Here is a 22,348-nt window from a genome sequence, read left to right as displayed (position 1 = left end):
GAGAAGCTAGGCGTGGGAAGAGGCTGCCTGCTGGGGGCTGGGATCCCCTCCCGGCCGACGGCCCGGCACGATCCAAGCGGGGAGCGGTCGCCGCCCGGGCCTTTTCTGGCGCGGACGGAGGCCAGAGGGGCTGGGCCGCCGGTCCCGGGGGGCGAGGGCGAGCCGCCGCCCCCGGGACCGGGAGGAGGGGCCGCCTTGGCCCGGAGAGGCTGGGCGGGCGCGGGCGGGCGCGGGCGGCCCTGCGCCGCCGCCGCCTCCGCCTCCGCCTCCACCTCCACCTCCGCCGCCTCCGCCTCCGCCTCCGCCGCCTCCTCCCGGTGCCCGCGCTCGGCGGCCGCCCCGGAACCCGGCGAGCGCACGGGGGCGGGAGGCGGGCGCTCAGAGCTGGCGGGAGCCCCGGCCGCCCCCGGGCCCCCGGCCATGTCGGCCGAGGAGATGGTGCAGATCCGCCTGGAGGACCGCTGCTACCCGGTGAGCAAGAGGAAGCTCATCGAGCAGAGCGACTACTTCCGTGCCCTCTACCGCTCCGGCATGCGCGAGGCCCGGAGCCCGGAGGCCGGCGGCCCCGAGGTGCAGCAGCTGCGCGGCCTCAGCGCCCCGGGCCTGCGCCTGGTGCTGGACTTTATCAACGCCGGCGGCGCCCGCGAAGGCTGGCTCCTGGGCCGGCGCGGGGAGCCGGGCGGTGTCGGGGAGGAGGAGGAGGACATGGACGAGGTGAGCCTACTGTCCGAGCTGGTGGAGGCCGCCTCGTTCCTGCAGGTCACGTCCCTGCTGCAGCTGCTGCTGTCCCAGGTGCGGCTCACCAACTGCCTGGAGCTGTACCGCCTGGCGCAGGTGTACGGGCTGCCCGACCTGCAGGAGGCCTGCCTGCGCTTCATGGCCTTCCACTTCCACGAGGTGCTGTGCAAGCCCCAGTTCCACCTCCTGGGCTCGTCTCCTCAAGCCCCCGGGGATGTCAGCCTGAAGCAGAGGCTGAGAGAGGCCCGGATGACCGGGACTCCTGTCCTCGTGGCGCTGGGGGATTTCCTGGGGGGACCCCTGGCCCCTCACCCCTACCAAGGGGAGCCCCCGTCCATGCTCAGGTACGAGGAGATGACTGAGCGCTGGTTCCCGCTGGCCAACAACCTTCCTCCCGACCTGGTGAATGTCAGGGGGTACGGGTCCGCCATCCTGGACAACTACCTCTTCATCGTGGGCGGCTACAGGATCACCAGCCAGGAGATCTCCGCGGCGCATTCCTATAACCCCAGCACCAACGAGTGGCTCCAGGTGGCCTCCATGAACCAGAAGAGGTAAGCACCCAGCCGCTCTGCTGCTTTCCCATGCATCCACCTGTTCGGGAGTCCGTTCCCGCGTGTTTACTGGGCAGTCACAGGAGGTTGTGCTGAGGTGGGAATGACATCCTCGGGAGTGTTGCTGGCCTTGACTCTGGCAAAGTTCCCGATGAACTAAGAACTTGCTAGGAAGCAGAGGCCCTAGTGAGGTCAACTAGCTGAGTAGTTTCCTTGCAGGTATTGCGCCGTTAGACAAATTACCTTTTTTTGGCGTCTCAGTGGAAAAAAAAAGATGTCTGTGGTTTCCTAGAAGGATACTTTCAAAGAAAGCTCTCTTTAATTTTGCTTGTATTTTTACCTTTTTTTGTTTTTTAGGAACTAATCCTGATTATAATGACACACGGGCAGTACACTGACTTTGGAGGATCTTGTTGTTAATGACTTTGAAGCTTTCCGTACTGAGGCACCAGTCTATGATCGGAAAATAATCATTGGACTTGTGTTCATATTAGCTATACAGGATTACCTTTCTTACTTTTTGTCCTCTCTCTTGCATATCACTTTTCTTCCCAGACAGTCTTCATTATGGACCCAAGACTTGAGCCTGACATTGGTCACCTGCAGAATTAGAACATTACCATCCATGCCAGCCTTCTCCCTTCCCATCCTGCAAATCCCTCCCACCATGCACTTGGGTGACTTGAAGAAAGGCAGAGAAAAGGAGGAGATTGGGGGGAGGAGGAGAGAACAGAACCAGGAAAAGTATTGGAAAACAAGAGCAAAGAGCATTATGGGAAGAAGTGGTAGGGGAAAAAAAGATGATAGGGCCCAAGATGGCCCAGAGCCATTCAGAAGTGGGAAGAAGAATCAGTGTAACCGAAAAAAGGACAGGAATACCTTTTCTTCTTGTCCACCTGTACCCATCTCAAGCCCCACCATGGTTCCTGCTCTGAAGTGTGGAACGAGGAGTTGGGGGACTCACAGCGAGGCAAAAAACCCCCCCAAAAACTCTTAACAGGAATGGGAAGGTCATTACACATATTTACTTGACTCAGGGTTCCCTCCCCCCAGCCTAAGTCGGGGAGGGTCCACTGGCGTTATTTCTACTATAATATAGAATTCAATTTGGAAGGTGTTTTTTTCGGCTGATAAAAAATACATAGTTATTCTAGAAAACTGGGAAAATGTCAAAGAATGAAGAAGCAGAAAGACTCTCACTCCCACTCCCTCTGTTCTGGAGGTGATAACCATCTACAGGTTGGCTTATTTTCTTCCAGCCCTTCTTTAGTGCATTATTTACACCATTGGGATGATGTATTCAAAATTTGATATCAGAGTGTTATTTTTAAACAGATTCTAAGAGCTTTAGTTGAAGCAACAAAGGAACATGCAGTGGTGATGGGTGGTGCTCAGATTAGGGGTACAAGGCCCAGAAGGTTGTCACCTCTACACATGTGTCTCCTGCTGTACATTGGGTGCTCAACACGCCACCCCTAGCTCCACAACTCCAACACGGCACCTCATGGGATTCTCTTTTCTCCACAAATCCTTGGCAGTCCTTTCCCCCCGCCCCCAGGAATGCCCTTACTGTCCTCTTTAGGGGGGAAAAAAAAGTATTTGAGTAATGCATGAATACATGCTTAGAAAAATTGTAAACGACATGAAAAACCATGGAGTAAAAAAATATGTCTATCTGTAGACATAGTTATATAAGTATACAAACATTTATATTTATACATTATAAAGGTATATTTATGTATATGGTGATAGTGGTTAAAAGGGAAAAATGTATACATGTATGTATATACATGTTGGGGTGTCTGTGCATCTTATACATATTTTTACTCTAAAATTGATGAGCTTATGCTGATTATTATGGCCCTTGATATTTCCACTCTGAGAGTTTTTTCTATATCAGCAAATGTAGATCCCCCTCACTCTTGTTAACGGCTGTGCAGTGTTCCAGCCTATGGATGCACAGTACTGTAATTAGTTCTTCCCTTATTCGTGACCATTTAGGTCGTTTCCATTTGCCATTAATAAACAATGCCGTGTTGAACATCTTGGTATACGTGTGCCTAGCTTAGTAGGCATGTGTGAGTTAGTTCTATATGGCAAATGCCTAGAATCCCTGGATAGGTGGGGCAGAGGGTACATGCATTTAAAACTTTGGTAGCTCCTGCCAAATCGCCCATCAAAGGATTGTTCTAGTTCCCTCTCCTGTCAACAGCGTTTGAGCTTGCCAGTTCGCTATACTCTTTCGAAGATAAGACATTATCATCATTTTTAAATTTTTACCAATCTAGTAGGCAAAAACACTGGTGTGAATGTCTCTGCTTGGAAGAGAAATTGTTTCATATGTTTATTGGCCATTTGTATATCTTTTATAAATGGCCTTTGCCGGTTTTTAAAAAATTGGCTTATCTTTTTCGTATTCATTTTAGAAGTTCTCTTCATGTATATAGATATTAGTCTCTCGTCTCTTAGGTAATGTTGCACATGTTTTTCCCCTGCCTTTACTTTATCAGAAGGCTCAAAAGGGAAATGCCTTAAGTGACCAGGCAGGTAAAGTCAGTGAGTAGAGGGGTGGGTGAGAGTTATGATGAACCAGAGAGCTACTGACCCCCCGCAAGAGGGCTCCACCTCTTGGCCACAGCTGGTTACTGCCGCAAAGGCGTGAGGAATGGTGTTGCCAGACCTCCAGATATCCTGATTTTTAAATGTTGGCAACTTACTCCATTTAAAAAGCAAACAAGTCAACGACAACACAAACCTTGTAGACAAAACAAAGTGTAGGCAACAACTAGCCTTGTGAGCCTCCAGTTTTGGACTTCAGGTTTATAGGGTATTCTAATAGGAAGAGATTTTAAATATTTTGTAGTCAGATTGGTCACGTGGGTCCTATGAGCTTTTTATCTTGCATATGAAAGGCTTCTACAAGCCAAGACTAATAAATACTCATCTATCTCGTGCTCTATTACTTTTATAGTTTTGCCACTTTACCTTGACATCTGAATCTGCTTGGGATTTATTCTCATATAAGGCATACTATAAGGTTATAACATGTTCTCTGAATGTCCCAATAGCCTTAATTCTTCACTGTGATTTGCTAAATCAATTATCCTATGCTAATTTTCCTGCTTTCAAATTGGTAGATTGGCCATTCCAATACCAATGACACATTTTTAAATTTTTGTAGCTTGGGAATCTTGTCTGGTAGAACAGACACCCATTTGTTCTGTTTTGTTTTATTTTAATTCTCTTGGTTATTCTTCATACATTTTCTCCTTCAGATATACTTTAGAATCACCTTGTCAAGTCCTGGTGGAATTTTGACTGGAATTACATTGCATCATAGGTTAATATGGAGGAGGATTCACAGATTTCTGATACTTTGTAGCTGGAAAAATGGCTTTTTTTTCCATGTATTTATTTGGGTCTTTTGGTCCATCAGAAAAGGTTTCTTTTATTACCTTTGCATGGTCTGTGTATTTTTTGTTAGAATTATTCTTAGGTATTTTCTAGTTATTATTCTTTTTTCTCCCTACACTTTTTTTCATTATATTTTTTAAAATTGGGTTCCATATCGGAATTTGTACCCTTCTTTATCTCCTTCATACTTTGACTCAGATCTGACATGGTCTCAACCAGGAGTCCCTTCCTGAACCCTCAGTTGGGCTAAATGATCAAACTTCATGCTTTTCTAGCACACTCCTCACCTTGAATTGAAATCTTCTGTTTATGTTTGTTTCTCTCCCTTCCAGTTGGGGCCTATTGCTTATTCAATGCTTATGTATATTCATACTGCTAACATGGTGTCCAATAAATAAGGGATGCTTAAAAATGCTTGGCTTTTTTGAATTGTGGAATATATTTTACATTATTGTAATAAAAGTGAACATGTATATATATATATATATATATATACGTTTTGTTCTTTTAAAATGTAACATTACAGTGAATATTTTTATCTTGTAACAGTCATTATAGTTATTTAGAATAGCTGAAAAATAATAGTAACATTTAATTAAGCATTTGCTCTGTACTAGGTACTGTTCCTACTGCTTTGCATGTATCCTCTCACTTATTCTTCACAAGGATTATATTAGGCAGGTTCCCATTTTACAGAGGCAGAGACTGAGGCACAGAAAGTAAATTGCTCAAGGTGTGTTAAAAGTAGAGTAACCGAAATGTAAATATCCGTTGACTAGATATAATCGTTTAGAGAGTTTATAAGTTTTGGCTTAATGACTGACAGTGACCATCTTCATGCAGACCTTTAACTTTTCCTTTTAAAAATGATTTTCTTCCAAGAAGTGGAGCACAGATATTTCATGCTACTGCATTGCTTTTCAGAATTTCATTGTGTGTGCCTCAGCCTCACCTCAGCCTCTGTGCCAGCATTATTCTAGTCACTACTGAATAAACAACAAAGATGATATGGCTCCTGCCCAGAAGGAGTTTATAGTTGACTTTGGATGAGGAGACAAATAAAAATGAAGCCTAGAGTGGGATTATCCTTGGATAATGCGTTCAACACAGGTTCCGAAAACACTGGAGGAAACTTAGAACCTTGAGTACAAAGGGCACCTTTAGGCCTCTGGTTACACAGCATTTCACATCTACCTCGATTCACTGCCTTTGCGATGTATTCGGATGGTTGACAAAGAGGTCAAAGGCAGAGCAGCTCGCTTTCCCCAGGGACTGAACAGTGCAGTGATCCCAGAATCTTAAATAACAAGAGATAGGCGGGAACCCTGGGACTGGGAGATTTTATAAAGCCCTTTGCACCCTGGAGAAAATGGTGCGAAAACAAAAACAAACCAAAAACACAAAGAAACGTTTCGTGCTGTGCTCACTACTTGACAACAGCAGTGTGAGTACACAGCATTGTTGGAGAGGCTGCTTTGAAGTCCAAGTACACAGCACTGCCCGGTGGTCTGAACGTGAATTTGATCTCAGGAGTTGTCAGGACGTAACTTTTTACGTGTAAAGGCTTCTGTGCCCCCAGAATGGCTTGCTTCCCTTCCTCACGTTCATTAGCAATAACTTTCAGGGACTGGCACTGTTGCAGCCATCAGTTCATTGATTTCTCTATTTCTAGAGTTATCTCTAGTATCTTCTGTTGCCTTGCACCCTTGCTCTGAAATCGGAGTCGGGTTGTGCCATCCTGTTTTCTGTGTGAACACAGCAACGTTGGGAGAGAAACCTAACAAGTCTCCTGGCAGAGAAGGAATTACAGTTGTCAGCTTTGACTGTCCCCTTTCCTCTGAGCCAGAGTTTAGTATTTTAGAGCATTTCTAGAGTCATGAAACCTTCAAGAGATTTTGTCCTCTGTGGTGAAGTGCAGTGGAGCACAAGGATAGTATGAAGTAAACTCTATGTCTGTTCACCTCCCCCCAGTATAATTTTGGCCAGCACTTTAAACTGCTTTGTGCATTAGGTTTGCTCAGAGGTGGTAGGTAGTAGGGAGCAACCATGACTTTTTTTTTTTGTGGTACGCGGGCCTCTCACTGTCGTGGCCTCTCCCGCTGCGGAGCACAGGCTCCGGACGCGCAGGCTCAGTAGTTGTGGCTCATGGGCCCAGCCACTCCGTGGCATGTGGGATCCTCCCGGACCGGGGCATGAACCCGTGTCCCCCGCATCGGCAGGCGGACTCTCAACCACTGCGCCATCAGGGAAGCCCAGGAGCTTGCCTTTTATTCTGAGTTTTACCCTAATGGTAACAACTTTTCTAAGCAACAAATCCTAACAGTGGTTTACATTTCTTGAGCTCTCACTCAGGGCTGCATGTCATGGTCACTCCTTTAGATGTCCTCCCTATGTCCTGCTCTCTGAGACAGGCATTATTATTGGCCACATTTTCCCAAAGGGGAAACTGAGGCTCAGTGAGTTTCATTAACTTGCACATATCACAGGGCCCGCACTCTAAGCCACTCAGACCCCGAATCGTCCTGCCCTTCCGATGGTTATAATAGCTCTTGTTAGTCTTTGATACCTGTGTGCTGGTGGTTGGCTTGGTTCGTGTTACTCAGCTTTTAAGGATTTCAAAAGCTTTTTATTTCTTCTAAGTGAAGTAGAAATTAGATCGTCATCTCAGTCTTCTCACTTTCATTTCTATTTACTGTAAGTCAAGTATGTAGCTACAACAAATCGTTATTTGATTTAAAATTCTTTTTGCCTCCTGAATGGAGTATGTCAGGGATCAATATTAAGAAAACACTGTAGGGACTTCCCTGGTGGCGCAATGGTTAAGAATTCGCCTGCCAATGCAGGGGACATGGTTCGAGCCCTGGTCCGGGAAGATCCCACGTGCCGTGGAGCAACTAAGCCCGTGCGCCACAACTACTGAGCCTGTGTGCCACAACTACTGAAGCCCGCACGCCGTGCTCCACAGCAAGAGAAGCCACTGCAATGAGAAGAGTAGCCCCCGCTCACCGCAACTAGAGAAAGCCCGCGTGTAGTAACGAAGACCCAACGCAGCCAAAAATAAATAAATAAATTTATAAAAAAAAAACCGAAAGCACTGTAGAGGTGATACTTTTTAAAAATAAGTGATAGCTTGGATTCATAGCTTTACCCTTCAGAATGTGAAGAGTAGAAAAGTTATTTTCAGAAAATGGGCAAAGGCAAGAATTTATGGAAGCGAGAGCACTTTGTACAGAAGCCCAGCACTTTGTCCATTACAGCCAGTGACTATTGCAGTTGGCAAATGAGAAACCCATCCTCCTGAGGTTAAGAAACGTAGGCAGTGACATGCAGGCCAGCATTCCCTCTGGTGACCTCTTTCTGCAAGTTACCCTTTTCAACTCTTACAACGTACATTTCTTTTCCCTACTGAGACTCAGATCAACTGAGATTTAGTGACTTGTTCCAGCTCACAGAGCTGTTGAGTGGGGGAGCTGAGACGTCCCTGTACGAGCCTGGGTTCATAATCCTTGGCAGTGTGCCTCTTCATCAAGTGGCCTGTTTTGGGGAGGCAATTGCATCATAAAACAAATTCAACGTTGGAGAAGTGTTTCTCTTTTCAAGTGAATTTGAGCATGTTGGGGTCTGGAGAGACTGAGTTGTTTACTTTCAACTGCCTATTTGTTCAGCCTCAGAAAGAAGCCCCTTACATATTGCTTAGGACAAATGATTATGCTGGAGGAATATCAAGAACTGTTTTGATCTTACAAAATTTACTATCTGTGTACCTTTGGGAAGCAAACACAGGTTGTGGGCTGGTCAAATTTTAAGCTTTATTTCCTTCGGATCCCCAGATTTGCACACACAGAGAGGGCATCATGGTCAGATTTTAAGGACCATTGGCAGCAGGAAAGATAAGCAACATGAACCAAGGACCCCCCAGTAACTGCCACCCCGGTGAAGTCTATTGGCGTGAAAAACGGAGTGGCTGGCTGAGTTCAGTGGACAGTATGAGGTTCTTGATGAAGAATGCCCTATTTACTCTCTGATTTGAAAACCAAAACTAAGCTAAAACTCCTTTTTAACGTAATGTAAACATTACAGGGACCTCTGAAAAGAATCTTAACTTTTTAGTAGGTGACGATTACTCACATATGTTCTAGATCATAATGCACCATTGTTTATTAAACACCTGTCAGGAGATCAGGCATGGCTGCCTGTTCACTGCTGCTTTTTCCTCTACCCTCTTACATGCTTTTTCCATTTGGAGCCGCTACCCCCCATTCTTCCTTAGGATGTTGTTACTCTTGAAGAACTCATTGTGTTGGCGTTAGATGAGGCCTCTAAATGCACCGGCTCTACCTTCTTTATTTCAAACACTAGAAAACTGAGAAATTTTAGTGATGGTATCTTTTCTCTGGGTAGTACTTTCTGATAAGCTGTGTGGTGTAATTGTCGCGACCACCCTGTGATGGGCATGGTCCCCACGCTAGAGACAAAGGTCAGATAGCGGGTTATCAGCAGAGCGGGTCTGGAAGCAGGTCTCCTGCTTTGTGCTGCTGCTCGTATTACTGTACACTTGAGATGGTTGCACGTAGCACAGTCGGCTGACCCGGCACTTCCAAATGCTTATATCCTTCCTGGCCTTCAAAGAGTCCGTTAATCTTTATGTACTACATTGAAAGAAATTAATGTGTTTCTTTTCAATTCAAAAGTCATGAGGCTTTTATTTAGTATCCGAAGCCGATAAGCAGAGTTTAATTGTATGACTGAATATGGCCCTTAAAACCAATGCGTTTCTCTTTTTAAAATTATTTACTCTTGTTATAGGTGATCATTTGTTGATAGAGATATTTGTTGAGTTAACATGTGTGAATACCCTAAGAATGCCAGATCAAAAGAGTTTTTTTTTTTTTTTTTTGCGGTACGCGGGCCTCTCACTGTTGTGGCCTCTCCCGTTGCGGAGCACAGGCTCCGGACGCGCAGGCTCAGCGGCCATGGCTCACGGGCCCAGCCGCTCCGCAGCATGTGGGATCTTCCCGGACCGGGGCACGAACCCGTGTCCCTTGCATCGGCAGGCGGACTCTCAACCACTGCGCCACCAGGGAAGCCCTCAAAATAGTTTTAATTAGTTCAGTGCTTACCTCCCCCTACCTTATATGTTGTGAAGCAATATAGAAGCTGCCCTCATATCGAGGAGGGTGGGTGAGTGATCTGCTTAGGTGAACTCATGGCAAAGGGGTGTCTGGACCACCCTGTAGCAAACAACCTTTGCATGTGCTTGTCTGTGTAGGCAGCACTGGTGTGTACCTAGGATGGAGCCTACCCACTGGGAATAGAGAGAGGCAAGGGAATGGGGTGGGTACTTGCTCCCACTCTTGAAAGAGGGATTGAGTTTATTTTATTTATTATTGAAGTATAGTTGATTTACAATGTTGTGGGTTTTTTCTATTTTTTATTGAATTATATTTTTAAATTTGTTTTTATTGAAGTATAGAGGTATTGAGTTTAGCATATACAAAGTGGTTCTTGGTTTAAGCAGAGCAAGATTAGCCCTTATTATATTGAATTGCTTATCTTCAATAGCTAAAGTTTGGAGAATGCACCAAACTTGTGCATTCTTGAGGACAAGAGTGAAATTTGAGATGCCGTTCAGTCATTCCTTTGTCCCCAGGCAGAATAGCACCCAAATTGGAGAGCTCATTTCCTTCAAATATCCAGCAGATTCCTCACCCTGCTTTAGCAGATCATGCCATTGTCTTACTTCTTTTTTCTTGTGTATATTGTCTTAATTTTTTGCTTTCAAAAGCTGTACATTTTATTTTTGGCTGCACCGTGCAGCTTGTGGTATCTTAGTTCCCCAATCAGGGATCAAACCCTTGCCCACTCCATTGGAAGTGTGGAGTCTTAACCACTGGACTGGGAAAGTCCCTTTTGTCTTACTTCTTTTTTAAAAATTATCATTTATTTATTTATTTTACGTTTTTGGCTGCGTCGGGTCTTCGTTGCGGCACGCGGACTCTTCGTTGTGGGTGCGTGGGCTTCTCTCTAGTGGCGCGTGGGTTTTCTCTCTCTAGTTGTGGCGCGCGGGTTCCAGGGCACGTGGGCTCTGTAGTTCGTGGCATGCGGGCTCTCTCGTTGAGGTGTGTGAACTCCGTAGTTGTGGCGCACGGGCTTAGTTGCCCCGAGGCCTGTGGGATCTTAGTTCCCTGACCAGGGATCGAACCTGCGTCCCCCACGTTGTAAGGTGGATTCTTTACCACTGGACCACCAGGGAAGTCCCAGTCTTCTGAATGATCAAAAGAACTGACTTTGTGGGCCTTTGTGTCTCTCTTTCAGGTCTAACTTCAAACTCGTGGCTGTTAATTCAAAACTCTATGCCATTGGTGGGCAGGCCGTTTCTAACGTTGAATGTTACAGCCCTGAGCAGGATGCCTGGAATTTCGTGGCACCCTTACCAAACCCTCTGGCTGAGTTTTCTGCGTGTGAGTGTAAGGGGAAGATTTACGTCATTGGAGGATATACGACGAGAGGTAAGTAAAGGGGCCTAGTAGGTGGTCCTCCTACACGTGAGCTTTGGCAGCCTGGGAAAGGGCAGCAGGGGCTGGAGGAAACCCTCTAGTGTGATTTTATGTATTACATAGTATATATTTACGTATCTGGAAAAAAGAGCATCCTGTATGACAGGGGCAGTTTGGACAGGAGGGGCCTTTGATGCCTTTGTGTGAGCGTGAAAATTGAAAGGGGGAGGGGGAGCTGTGAACAAAATGTATTTTCTTCCTGCTTTGGAAACCCCACCTTGTGGTCCGCCATCCTGTGACTTGGCTGGGTAACTCCCATCCTTATCCCAAACGCACACTGAATCCGCCCCGTCCAACACTATGGAATTTAGTGCCACAGCATTCTTGCAGATCTTTGTTTTCACTTTCTCCCTTGTGTTTGGGCACAAGCATATCAGATACAGATTCCAGAAATTCAGCTCCGGGTGGTTGTTCCCATATCATAGAAGGAGCAAGTACATGAAGAGAATTCTTTCCTGACCAGTGATGGGAAGGGGTTGTGCTGTTTATTAAACCGTACATATGTGTTTTTCACTTTTGTGGGTGGGCATTTTATAGTTAATGATGTGGAAATAAAAAGTTTCTCCAGAGGCTTTATACTGCTGGTCTTGGTAGGAAGCATCTCACAGCTTGGTTTTCTGTTACTTGGTTTTCTATTATTAACCGTAAGAAAGGCAATGGTGGACCACCAGGAAGAGGTGTGTCTTTCCTGTTATCTCTTTCCTTCCCTTAAAGCAGTTGTTTCCAAGTTATCTCATGGCCAAGACAGTTTATTTCTTCTTTTGGTCTGACTGTATAATGCCCAGAACTTTTAGAAAAGGCATAACTGGACTCTTAGCCACATTGAAGTAGTAGAGTTACCATTATATTTGACATAGTAAAATAACCTATCACCTCTGTATGGTGTGATATGGGCAGGACAGAGCTCTCCAGCCCTGGCTGATAACAGGCGTGCTGCTGATGGCCCCAGGAAGCTGCATGTGACCATTTATAACTTTGCAAAGAACAGAAATCCACGTAATAATAATATGAAGTAGGTGCCAAAAATTCTTTTCAACATAACCAGATGTGTCTTGTTTTGGGGATATATGTTTGAGAAAGAAGTTAAATGTAAGGTATTTTATGAGCATCTGATTTACTTTTTTTTTTTTTTTTTTTTTTGGTGACAGCAAAAGATTTTGATGAACACTTCTTAGAGTACCTCTAAACAGTTGATTGGTGGGGAGGGTGGTAGGCGGTGTTTTAGTTTCCTGTGGCTGACTTACTTAACAAATGACCACAAACTTGGTGGCCTAAAGCAACAGAAATGTATCCTCTCACGGTTCTGGAGACCAGGAGTCTGAAGTCAGGGTGCCAGGAGGATCACGCTCCCCCTGAAGGCTCTAGGGCAGAAACCTTCCTTGCCTCTTCCCGGCTCTGGTGGCGCCAGGTGTTCCTTGGCTAGAGGCTGCATGATTCCAATCCCTGTCTCTGTCTCCTCTGTGTGTATCCTTGTCTTCCTCTTCTGTCTCTTATAAAGACATGCATCTCATTGGATTTAGAGCCCAGCTGGGTAATCCAGGATGACCTCGTCTTGAGATTCTTAACTAAATTACATCTGCAAAGACGCTTTTTCCGAAAAACGTCACATTCAAAGATTCTGGGGGTTAGAAGATGAACATATGTTTCAAGGAGTCACCATTCAGCTTTCTACAGGTGGTATGTTTATTTATGCATTTAAGAAGAGGCAGTGGTGACATGGGAGGAGGAGAACGGTGAGGTTTTTTCTTTTTCACTCCAAGTTTTCATTACTTGTCCCTAGTGACTCTCCACTGATGATAAGATAATTGCCAGCTTTTCCTTTACGGGTAATTGAAAGAAAATGAGACCTAGCAGTCATTTCTTTCATCTTCAACGTTGGTGTTCAGGTTACAGTGGTCAACTTTATAGACTTAACTAAACCATAGACCCGGGAGAATTCCTGTGCATGCATATGTACCTCTATGTGTATCTGTGTGTCTTCTCTCCTAGGAAAGTAAATACAGTTATTTACTTTTGCACATTTCTAAGAATTCTGACTCCTCCCTAGATTTTGTGACACAGAATGTGCCCTGTGGGCTGACCCAATGCACACAATATCCCTTGGCTTCTCTTCTAACCAGGAGCTGGGAAGCACTGACAGGCAGCCCTGTAACCTGAAGACTATGCAGCTGGTAGATTTCCTAGTTTTTCCATGACCCTGGCTGAGCAAACGTTCTTTAGATTTGACCTGGAAAACCCTTGCTTGTGTGTTTTCCAGTTTCACAAGCCACTACTAATGTGCCTTCTTCACTTGGGCCACCCACTGTGATTCCTGTCCCGGCTTCCCCGAGCCAAATCCCCACGATGGGATGGTTAGGTGATGCGGATGGATGACTGTTTGTGTAAGGACCGAAAACGAGTTTTCTACGATGGGAGGGCAGGGCAGTTCCTTGTCCTCTGAAGCCCCCCTCCTCCTCTGCTTGGGCTCTGCCCAGCACTTCCTAATAGTTCCTTGTCTTTAAAACAAGAAGTCATAATCGTCATGAAAAAAAAAATTCAGGACTTAAAGTTGGCTTCGTAGCCTGCCTACTTCTTACATTAGGTGAGACTTTTAAAATTTAGTAAGGAATAGTTTGTGATTTTTATGATAGCTGTTTGATTATTTTAATTCTTTGGCCGGCACTGAAGAAATGAAATTCGATAGAAAGTAGTAGTAACCACTAAAGGGAAGAAAGGTGATTTGTTAAATGTCAGAATTGACTCTAAATGTAAAAGCAGAAAGATCTTTCTGCCAACTCAAACGACCTCATCATGGTCTGAGCCCTTGTTGGGTGAGGAGAGAAAACATTTACAGAAGACCTGGAAGGACCTTCAGACCCGGACCTGAGAAATAAATACATTGAAGCTTTGCTAGAATAAGTCCTTTATTCGTGGGGTGGGGAGCCAGGTTGCTAAGGAGCACTAGTTGGATAGATTAGTAACCAAACTCCCTAGGGCTGACTCCTAGGATGAGCTGTGTCACAATGGCTACAAAGGAAAGAAAGAGCGGGAGGTCATAGTCTTGGTGGAAAACAGAAGCTGTAACAGTTTTGACATTTCTGCAGGCTCCGGACGGCTGCACACACAGGATCTGGGCTCCTTTCCCTTCCCTCTGTGCCCTCTTAGGAGACACTTGACTTGGTAGCAGAGAGCACAGTGGAGCTCTAATTACTGCCCACTGTGGGTGGATCCTTCTGTCTCAGGAGGAAGTACTCCTCCCAGCTTCTGCAGCCATCCAAAGGCTGTGCGCTTTAGTTGGACATCAGTTCCCAAGCTGGGCTGTCTCTTACACTGATTTTGTTGTTTAAAAAACAACAACAAACAGAAAGTTCATTATTTTGGCTAATTCAGAGCATTTTTTTTTTTTTTTTTTTTTTTTTTTTGCTGTACACGGGCCTCTCACTGTTGTGGCCTCTCTCGTTGCAGAGCACAGGCTCTGGACGCACAGGCCCAGTGGCCATGGCTCACGGGCCTAGCTGCTCCGCGGCACGTGGGATCTTCCTGGACCGGGGCACGAACCCGTGTCCCCTGCATCGGCAGGTGGACTCTCAACCACTGCGCCACCAGGGAAGCCCCAATTCAGAGCATTTTTAATTTTTTTTCTCAGTCTAAAATATTCCATTTATTCTTTCCTTGAGGAGAAAAGGAGAAAAAAACCAAAAGGAACAATAAAAAAAAGAAAAATGAAGCTAGATATTTTAAATTTCACAAGCATTTTTCAAAAAGAGAGTAGGCAATATTTTTCCTTGAAAAAGCTATTCAAAATGATGTCAGGGTAGTCTTTCATCTACCATCCGATTTTATCCACACAATAATTAACCATCTCTTGTGAAACGGGTGGGGAAGGGGGAACGGCCTTTGCCAGTGTGTCTCTGGTGTTACAGTTGGGAAACAGAATTGCCAGTGATTCTGTGGCTTGAAGGTCAGAGGTGAGATTTTCTTGCATCTCTCCTGACTTGCAGCTCTGCGCCCTTTCCTTTTAGACAGCTCCAGAGATCCTGCTCGGCTCGCTTGGCTTGTTTTGTAGAATCTGTCGTCAAGGATAGATCCTCTTGGGGCTCTGCCTGTCGTCTGCGTTAAGCAATGAGTCATTCTGTAGATACTGATGAGGATTCTGAGGCTCGGATTCTTTGTACGCTGGCCTGGTGGTTCTCAAAGGTGCAAGGGTCCCAGGGAGGAGGGGACGCTCCGTCCCAGCGGCTCATCTCCCTGGCCTGGCCTGACCGACTCTGACAGCCTCCCAGGCAGGGGACGTACCTGAACGGCAGGCCAGTGGGGATGATTCTGCACGGATCTCCTCCCAGCCATTTCGAAAACTATTTCCCCAACCTCGGCTCTCCTGAAATAGTTTTGCCTCTGTGGTAGCCAGTCACTCAGGTGGAGGTAGGCGTGTATGTCCAGCCCAGGCAGCCGGCCTTGCTCCCGGTCGCTGTGTCATCATGCGGCTTCTTCCTGCCTTTCAGACCGGAACCTGAACATCTTGCAGTACTGCCCCTCCGCTGACACCTGGACGCTCTTTGAAACGTGCGACGTCCACATCCGCAAGCAGCAGATGGTGTCCGTGGAGGAGACCATCTACATCGTGGGGGGCTGTCTCCACGAGCTGGGGCCCACCCGGAGGGGCAGCCAGAGCGAGGACATGCTCACCGTGCAGTCCTACAACACTGTCACCCGCCAGTGGCTCTACCTCAAGGAGAACACGTCCAAGTCGGGCCTCAACTTGACGTGCGCGCTTCACAATGACGGCATCTACATCATGAGCAGAGACGTGACCCTGTCCACCAGCTTGGAACACCGAGTCTTCCTCAAGTACAACATCTTTTCGGATAGCTGGGAAGCCTTTAGGCGTTTCCCAGCCTTTGGACACAACTTGCTGGTCTCCTCACTTTATCTGCCCACTAAAGCAGAGACATGACCGAATTGACTTAGTATTTAAAAGAAACCTGGTTCAAGACCAAAAAACAAAAAAACAATGTCCAATTTCGAGAGAGACTGATTTTTAAAGGGAAAATGTGGGTTTTAGGCCATTTATACAAAAGCTGTAAATACGCTTACTTGAACTAATTACTTGAAAACTTGTGGAAAAAAGAGACCAACTTTATTATTTTTTTAATTATTGATTTTTAAATTATGGGAGCAAATCCATGATAACGTTTTCATACAAATGTGATACCCTTGGGCCAGTGACTGAAACTGATCCTCAAAAAGGAGATTCATCGTGCCTGCTTGGTAAAGGGCCAAAGTCAATAATTGGCATGAATGGAAAAGATGATCTTAAAATCAGTTTTATTTAGGTCACTTGGAATATCATTGATACCTTAAGTGAGAGATTATTTTTTTGGTTATTAATTTACTTGACAAACGTATTAACACTGTCTTTCTCCCCCGGTCACACCCACATGTATTGCAGTGTGTTTAAAATAGGTTCTATGTTCGTATATTTTATTTGCACACGACTTTCCAGGAAACTTACACCAGTGGAACCCAGCACCCAGTCCTCCCCCAAACCTGCATAAAAACATTCTCAGCTATTTTTCCAGTTACAAATGCTGAGTAAATAGGAAGGTATAACCTCTTATTTCATTTATGTAGCAGATTGCAGATTTATGTGGTCAGATAGGTCATATTGCTAGGCGTTCTGTATTTCTTCAAAGAGAGGATATATTGTTTCATTCTGTTCTTTTAAAAGGACAGATCTCTATGTTTTTAAAATCGAGTCTTAAATTTAAGTGGGAAGGGAAGGAAGCACCAAATAAGGGGGAAAAATGCCTTTGAGAGTTACTTTTATTGACTGTATTTGACTTCTTTTTTTTAAGTTTGAAACAGTGACTTTATATTTCGGTCAGGCACCTTTCTAATTTAATCTCGGCTTTTTAATCCATGCTTTGCTTTTGTGGGGTAAGGTGAGGGTAGCTTTGAAACGTTTGTGCTGGAGAGAGGGGAAGAAGCCCCTACAGAGATGGAATGGCATCTGGTAGGATTTCTGGAACCTGGTAATGTGCTCTGCTTGCCTCGGTTGTTAAATCAAGTGGAACCCAGCTCAAGCAGTTGTTTACAGCAAGTCAGTTAACAAATGAATACAATCTTCTGCCAGTTACAGATCAGCATTTCTTTAAAAATATACAGGCATATCTCGGAGATAGTTCAGTTCCAGACCACTGCAATAAAGCAAGTAAAGCAAGTTGCAAGAATTTTTGGGTTTCCCAGCATGTATAACGGTTATATTTACACTATACTGTAGTCCGTTAAGTGTGCAATAGTACTACGTCTAGAAAAACAATGTACATACCTTACTTTAAAAATGCTCTATTGCTAAAAAATGCCAACCCTTATACCTGACAAGGTGGGGTTGCCACAGATCTCCCATTTGTAAAAAACGCATTATCTTCGAAGTGCAATCAAGTGAAGCACAATGAAACAAGATATGCCTGTATACACGCACGTAAAGAAATTTTATTGTCATTGAAAAACACTTTCTGAGATTCTCTGATTTTCTGTGATGGAATAAGTTTAAACTGTGAGCTGGACCCTATCTTTCTGTCCTAACATTCCAGTTTCAGCATGCCTCGCTTTAAGAAACTCCCGTAGAAAAAGAAAAACTGTTGCAGCAAATTCATGCACTCAGCACACGTGCTGAGCGCCTCTAGGATGCATTCACCATGCAGTTGTCACAGAGGAGGTAGTAACCTTGACAGGCTTCACTTTACCCAAGGAGTCACCACAGGATTTCCGGGCAGCTGTGGCCTCCTTTACATATATTATGGTATATTTAAAATTAGGGTCTACTTGTAAAAATTCTAGTTGCGTAACTTTTCAGGAATACTTCTGTTAGGTAAAATGAGGTGTCTTTATTGCGGACCTGGAGACAGATCTTTGCATCTTGTCACCAAATCTTATCAGCACTCTCCTTTCAACACTATTTAAGGGTTTCTAAGCCAGATCCATTTGTTCTCAAATTCTTAGCCTTTTTTTTCTTTAAAAAAAACCCCAACAACTCTGAACTGAAATCTTCTGGAAATGGTACTTTAATAATAGAGTTATATTAATTTATATTCATTATAGAATTGAATTTCCAGTGACCATTATATTTAAAAATCTAATTTATTTTAGATAGCATTAACTTTTGTTACTATAGATCTTAATGTCTTTAAGGCTTAACCTTATATATTCATAAGATTCTAGCCAGTTGAATTAATTCTGGACAAACAATTGGAGATTAGCTCGTAAATACCCACTTTGTAAAAAATACAGTATTATTCCTGCCAACCAGTTCTCTTCCTCATTACATTCTTTGGGTCCATTTTCCGAATGCTGACAATTAGATGCTTGGACCAAGTGAAGGCATACTCTGATCCACAAAGCTCTTTTTATAAACCAGGTTTGATGTGTGTGTGTATGTGCATCTCTCTGTGTGTGTGTGTGTTTGCATTTGCACGCATCTGGCATATTAAGCTCTCTCTAAGATACGCAGACTCCTAAGAAGACTGTTCCTTGGGGCTGCCAGTGGTACGTAGGCAAAGTGGAAAGTGCAGTAGGACAGATCTGTGGATTTGGGACATGATCCTTCCTGCTGTACACATCAGCTGTGTTGGCATTTTGCGGGTAATTTTAATTTAGCCCTGTTCTCTCACTGGTGCCAATGTTATACTAAAGGCTGTACCTGTGATGAAGGCAATGTTGCTTTGAAAGTCTCCCTTTGTTTCCTCTCTTTCTCTATACATGTTCTCCTTCTTTTCAGAGATGCTTCTGAGGGGTGCTGACCTCTCTGTGGGGAGGGGAGTTACTGGGAGGACCTCAGTGGTGGCCACCCTGCCAGAAGCGGCCTATTTCACTGAGAATGGTCTGAATGGCACAATGAGTCCTGAGTGTGACTTGTTGGAGGAAGGTTGTTGGTTCTTCCTGTCATTCTTTCTGGCTTTCTCTTCTGCACCCTTAGTTTCAGAGGCCTCTCCCTTTGTTTTTCTGATGAATGTGTAGGAGTTGACTATTTCAACCGTATTTGTTAAATCTTAACAGTGAAGTACTGAGGAGGTTATGGATACTAGTAAGAAGCAAGTAGATGTAGATGAAGCATGAATACCAAAGAGAATTTCACTCTGCCATTTTTTTGGAACCAAAATCCCAAGTAATTCCAAATGCCTTAGATATCAATTAAAGTTGTACTGAGGTGGACAAAGCTCTTTCTCTACAGAGAGAGGAATCAAGTAAATGCCTGTTCTCTTTCAATAAACCATTACTGAGCAGTGTGGATGCCGTGTTTTCAGATTTCCAGGTAAATTCATGACTCTACCTGTTTGGCTGCACAGGTGAATCAAGTGGAAAGGCTTTGGCCTTCCTGGTCGACCAGCATTTAATAAGCAGTGGCTTAATGCAGAGTACTCGAGAGACAGCATAGCAACAGAAAGGGAATATGGGTGAGTTGTTAGATGCCTTTCTCCTGCACCAGGGGTGGGAATACAGAACATCTGTGTCACCATTCTTTCAAGGAGGCATTGTTAATGAGCAGCACTCCTCTCCTCCTGGACAGGAACTGGTTTTAAAATCTGTGTCATTAATGCTTCCAGGCATCCACTACCAGTCCCATCAGAGTGAGGTGAAATCTATTTGTCATCCCTGCCTTAGGCAGAGGAGTGAATGAATTACGTGAGTAGACACCGCCCAAGATGGCTTTGAAAGCAGTGAGCTGATTCAGCTCAGTTCCCTGGTTCCCAGAAATATGTATTAAATATGTATCATGTGAAAGAAAGTGCTAAGAAGTGGGGATACAGACATAAGTAAGCCACCATCCCCGGCCTTGAAGAGCTTACAGCCTTGTGAAAATGATGGCCGTGATAGTCGTAACTAGACTGTTCGTCTGGAAGATGCCCACTTTTGTTGGGTGCACTGGGGCTCCCCGGCCTTCCTGCCTCTTCAGTCCTGGTTCCAATCTGTCCCCTACTTTATGGTTGACTAACAATCATCATGAACCAGCTTTTCTCTAGATTTGAACATTGCATCCTATGGTTTCTGTTTTTCACATTATGCTCTTTTCTCACTACTTTCCGTAGTCTTCTCTGTACTTCATTTTTCAGAAAAGAATGGTATGAGATCTGCTTTATTTAAAATACTTACTAGGCTCCACAGCTTATGGAGCTGAGAGCTCAGCAGCTTGATCCCATGAAAAGGAGGAGCAAAGCCAGGGAAGCTGGTATTGGGAGAAAGGAAGCTGTTCACGTGTGCGTTTGGACCTATGCCTTTAACACACTTCCATAAAAAGTTTTCATAAAGAAATGGACATTGAGACACTAGGCCTGACTGCAAGTCAGTTGATGTTTTGCCTTTGTGATAACTGTCAAAGGGTATGTTTCATTCACATGAGAGCATTTATTTTTCATTTTCTGGTGTTAACTTAGGAACACGATACAAAATACCAGTTGACACAGGCTGACTTCTGCACTTGACGTAACCATTTTTCTCCATTCCTGTAGGAGACAGATTAAATGTAAAAGACGGTCAATTTTGAGTTGCACAGGGTGCTGAAATGACCTTGATAGAGTTGGCTTGTGCTCTGTCAAGTGGATGTCACAGTCTCTTACTAGTAAAGAGAAAGAAAATGTCATTTGCATTCTTGTGTCATTTTTCTAAAAAAATACTTAATGGGGACTCTTTAGATGTCTCTGCAATGTCTTCATATCTAGTGGTCATTTTAGGCAAAATGATAATCCGTAGAATGAATAGTTATGTTTTGTTATGACTGATTCTTTGTTAAAAAGGTTGTATTGAGTCTTCAATTTCACGTGCGGCTTAAAATGTAAACACATCACATGATTCATTTCAGTACAATGATGCCTATGAAGCACTTGTTCAAACAGCATTCCTTTGTGTTTAGAACTACAGAAGAAAATCTCTTCAAATAAAATAGTTCTGAATCAGTGTATGTTGTCCTTGAAGTATGAGCTGTGCACTCAGGGCTGGGAGGAGGCAGACAAGGCGTGAGACAGGCCCCTGCCGTGGGAGCTCCGGACTGCCTGGAAGGCCAGGCGAACACGTGAGCCAGTTGGAGAGGTGGCGTTTGGCTGGAGGAGGAGTCACGTGGGGCGTCTCGCGAGAGCTGCTAGTGTTGGGAGAAGAGGGAGCGGGGAGGAGGGTCTCTGAGTCCTTATAATTATGAATAAAAGAACGAAGTCTAAATCTCACCGTTTAGCAGCTGTGACCCTCCACAATCTATGTTTTCTACCACTTCCCACTGTTGTAAGCGCCCCTTACTCCAGGAAAACTGAAACACACAACTCCTTTTCTATTGTGTTAGTTATGGCGCTCACTGTCTGCGAGGCTGAGAGGAATTGGGGGTCAGTGTCGCAAAATGGGGTTCAGAGGCTTCCCTGGTGGCGCAGCGGTTAAGAATCCACCTGCCAACGCAGGGAACATGGGTTCGAGCCTCGGTCCGGGAAGATCCCACATGCCGCGGAGCAACGAAGCCCGTGCGCCACAACTACTGAGCCCGCGTGCCGCAACTACTGAAGCCCGCCCGCCTAGAGCCTGTGCTCCACAACAAGAGAAGCCACCGCAATGAGAAGCCTGCGCACCACAACCAAGAGTAGCCCCCGCTCACCACAGCTACAGGAAGCCCACATGCAGCAACAAAGACCCAACACAGCCAATAAATAATAAATAAATACATAAATTTATAAAAACAAAGCAAAACAGAAAACAAAATGGGGTTCAGTTACTAGATGATGGCCTACAGATGTCCATCTTCTTCATGTTTGTTTTTTTTGGCCGCTCCCCACGGCTAGCAGTATCTTAGTTCCCTGACCAGGGATTGAACCCAGGACCCCTGTAGTGGAAATGCAGAGTGCTAACCACTGGACCGCCAGGGAAGTCGCTGATGTCCATCTTCTATCCTTTGAGTGCCCCGCCTGTGGGAACACGTGTGCACGCACATGCCCTTCTTACACATACAATTCTAAGAATGACCCAACTTAAACTACTACTACTACCCCATTAAAAATCAAAGACACACTCATCTTTTCCTCAAGGGAAACAATGAAAAATCAGATCCAGCTACTGTATCCAAAGATGACATCA

At 44.9% G+C, this 22,348-nt stretch overlaps 1 protein-coding gene across 1 annotated transcript; it reads left to right on the top strand.

Moving 5' to 3' along the window:
• The first annotated feature begins 339 nt into the window (after positions 1–339).
• Positions 340–21,197, top strand: KLHL42 (kelch like family member 42). Its single transcript, XM_082634924.1, has 3 exons — positions 340–1,292; positions 11,022–11,215; positions 15,745–21,197. Exons 1-3 carry the CDS (start codon positions 421–423, stop codon positions 16,194–16,196), a joined length of 1,518 nt encoding a protein of 505 aa, XP_082491050.1. The 5' UTR covers positions 340–420; the 3' UTR covers positions 16,197–21,197.
• The last annotated feature ends 1,151 nt before the right edge of the window (positions 21,198–22,348 follow it).

Source organism: Mesoplodon mirus (genome assembly GCF_964341445.2).
Source record: "Mesoplodon mirus genome assembly, chromosome: 11".
Classification (NCBI taxonomy): Eukaryota; Metazoa; Chordata; class Mammalia; order Artiodactyla; family Ziphiidae; genus Mesoplodon; species Mesoplodon mirus.
The sequence above is the reverse complement of the archived record's forward strand: the minus strand, read 5'-3'. Positions and strand labels throughout refer to the sequence as shown.

Coding starts and splice junctions, on each gene's coding strand:
- KLHL42 (XM_082634924.1), top strand. CDS start 421: ATGTCGGCCGAGGAGATGGTGCAGATCCGCCTGGAGGACCGCTGCTAC. Junction 1,293..11,021: donor GCCTCCATGAACCAGAAGAG/GTAAGCACCCAG, acceptor TCTCTCTTTCAG/GTCTAACTTCAAACTCGTGG. Junction 11,216..15,744: donor TGGAGGATATACGACGAGAG/GTAAGTAAAGGG, acceptor CCTGCCTTTCAG/ACCGGAACCTGAACATCTTG.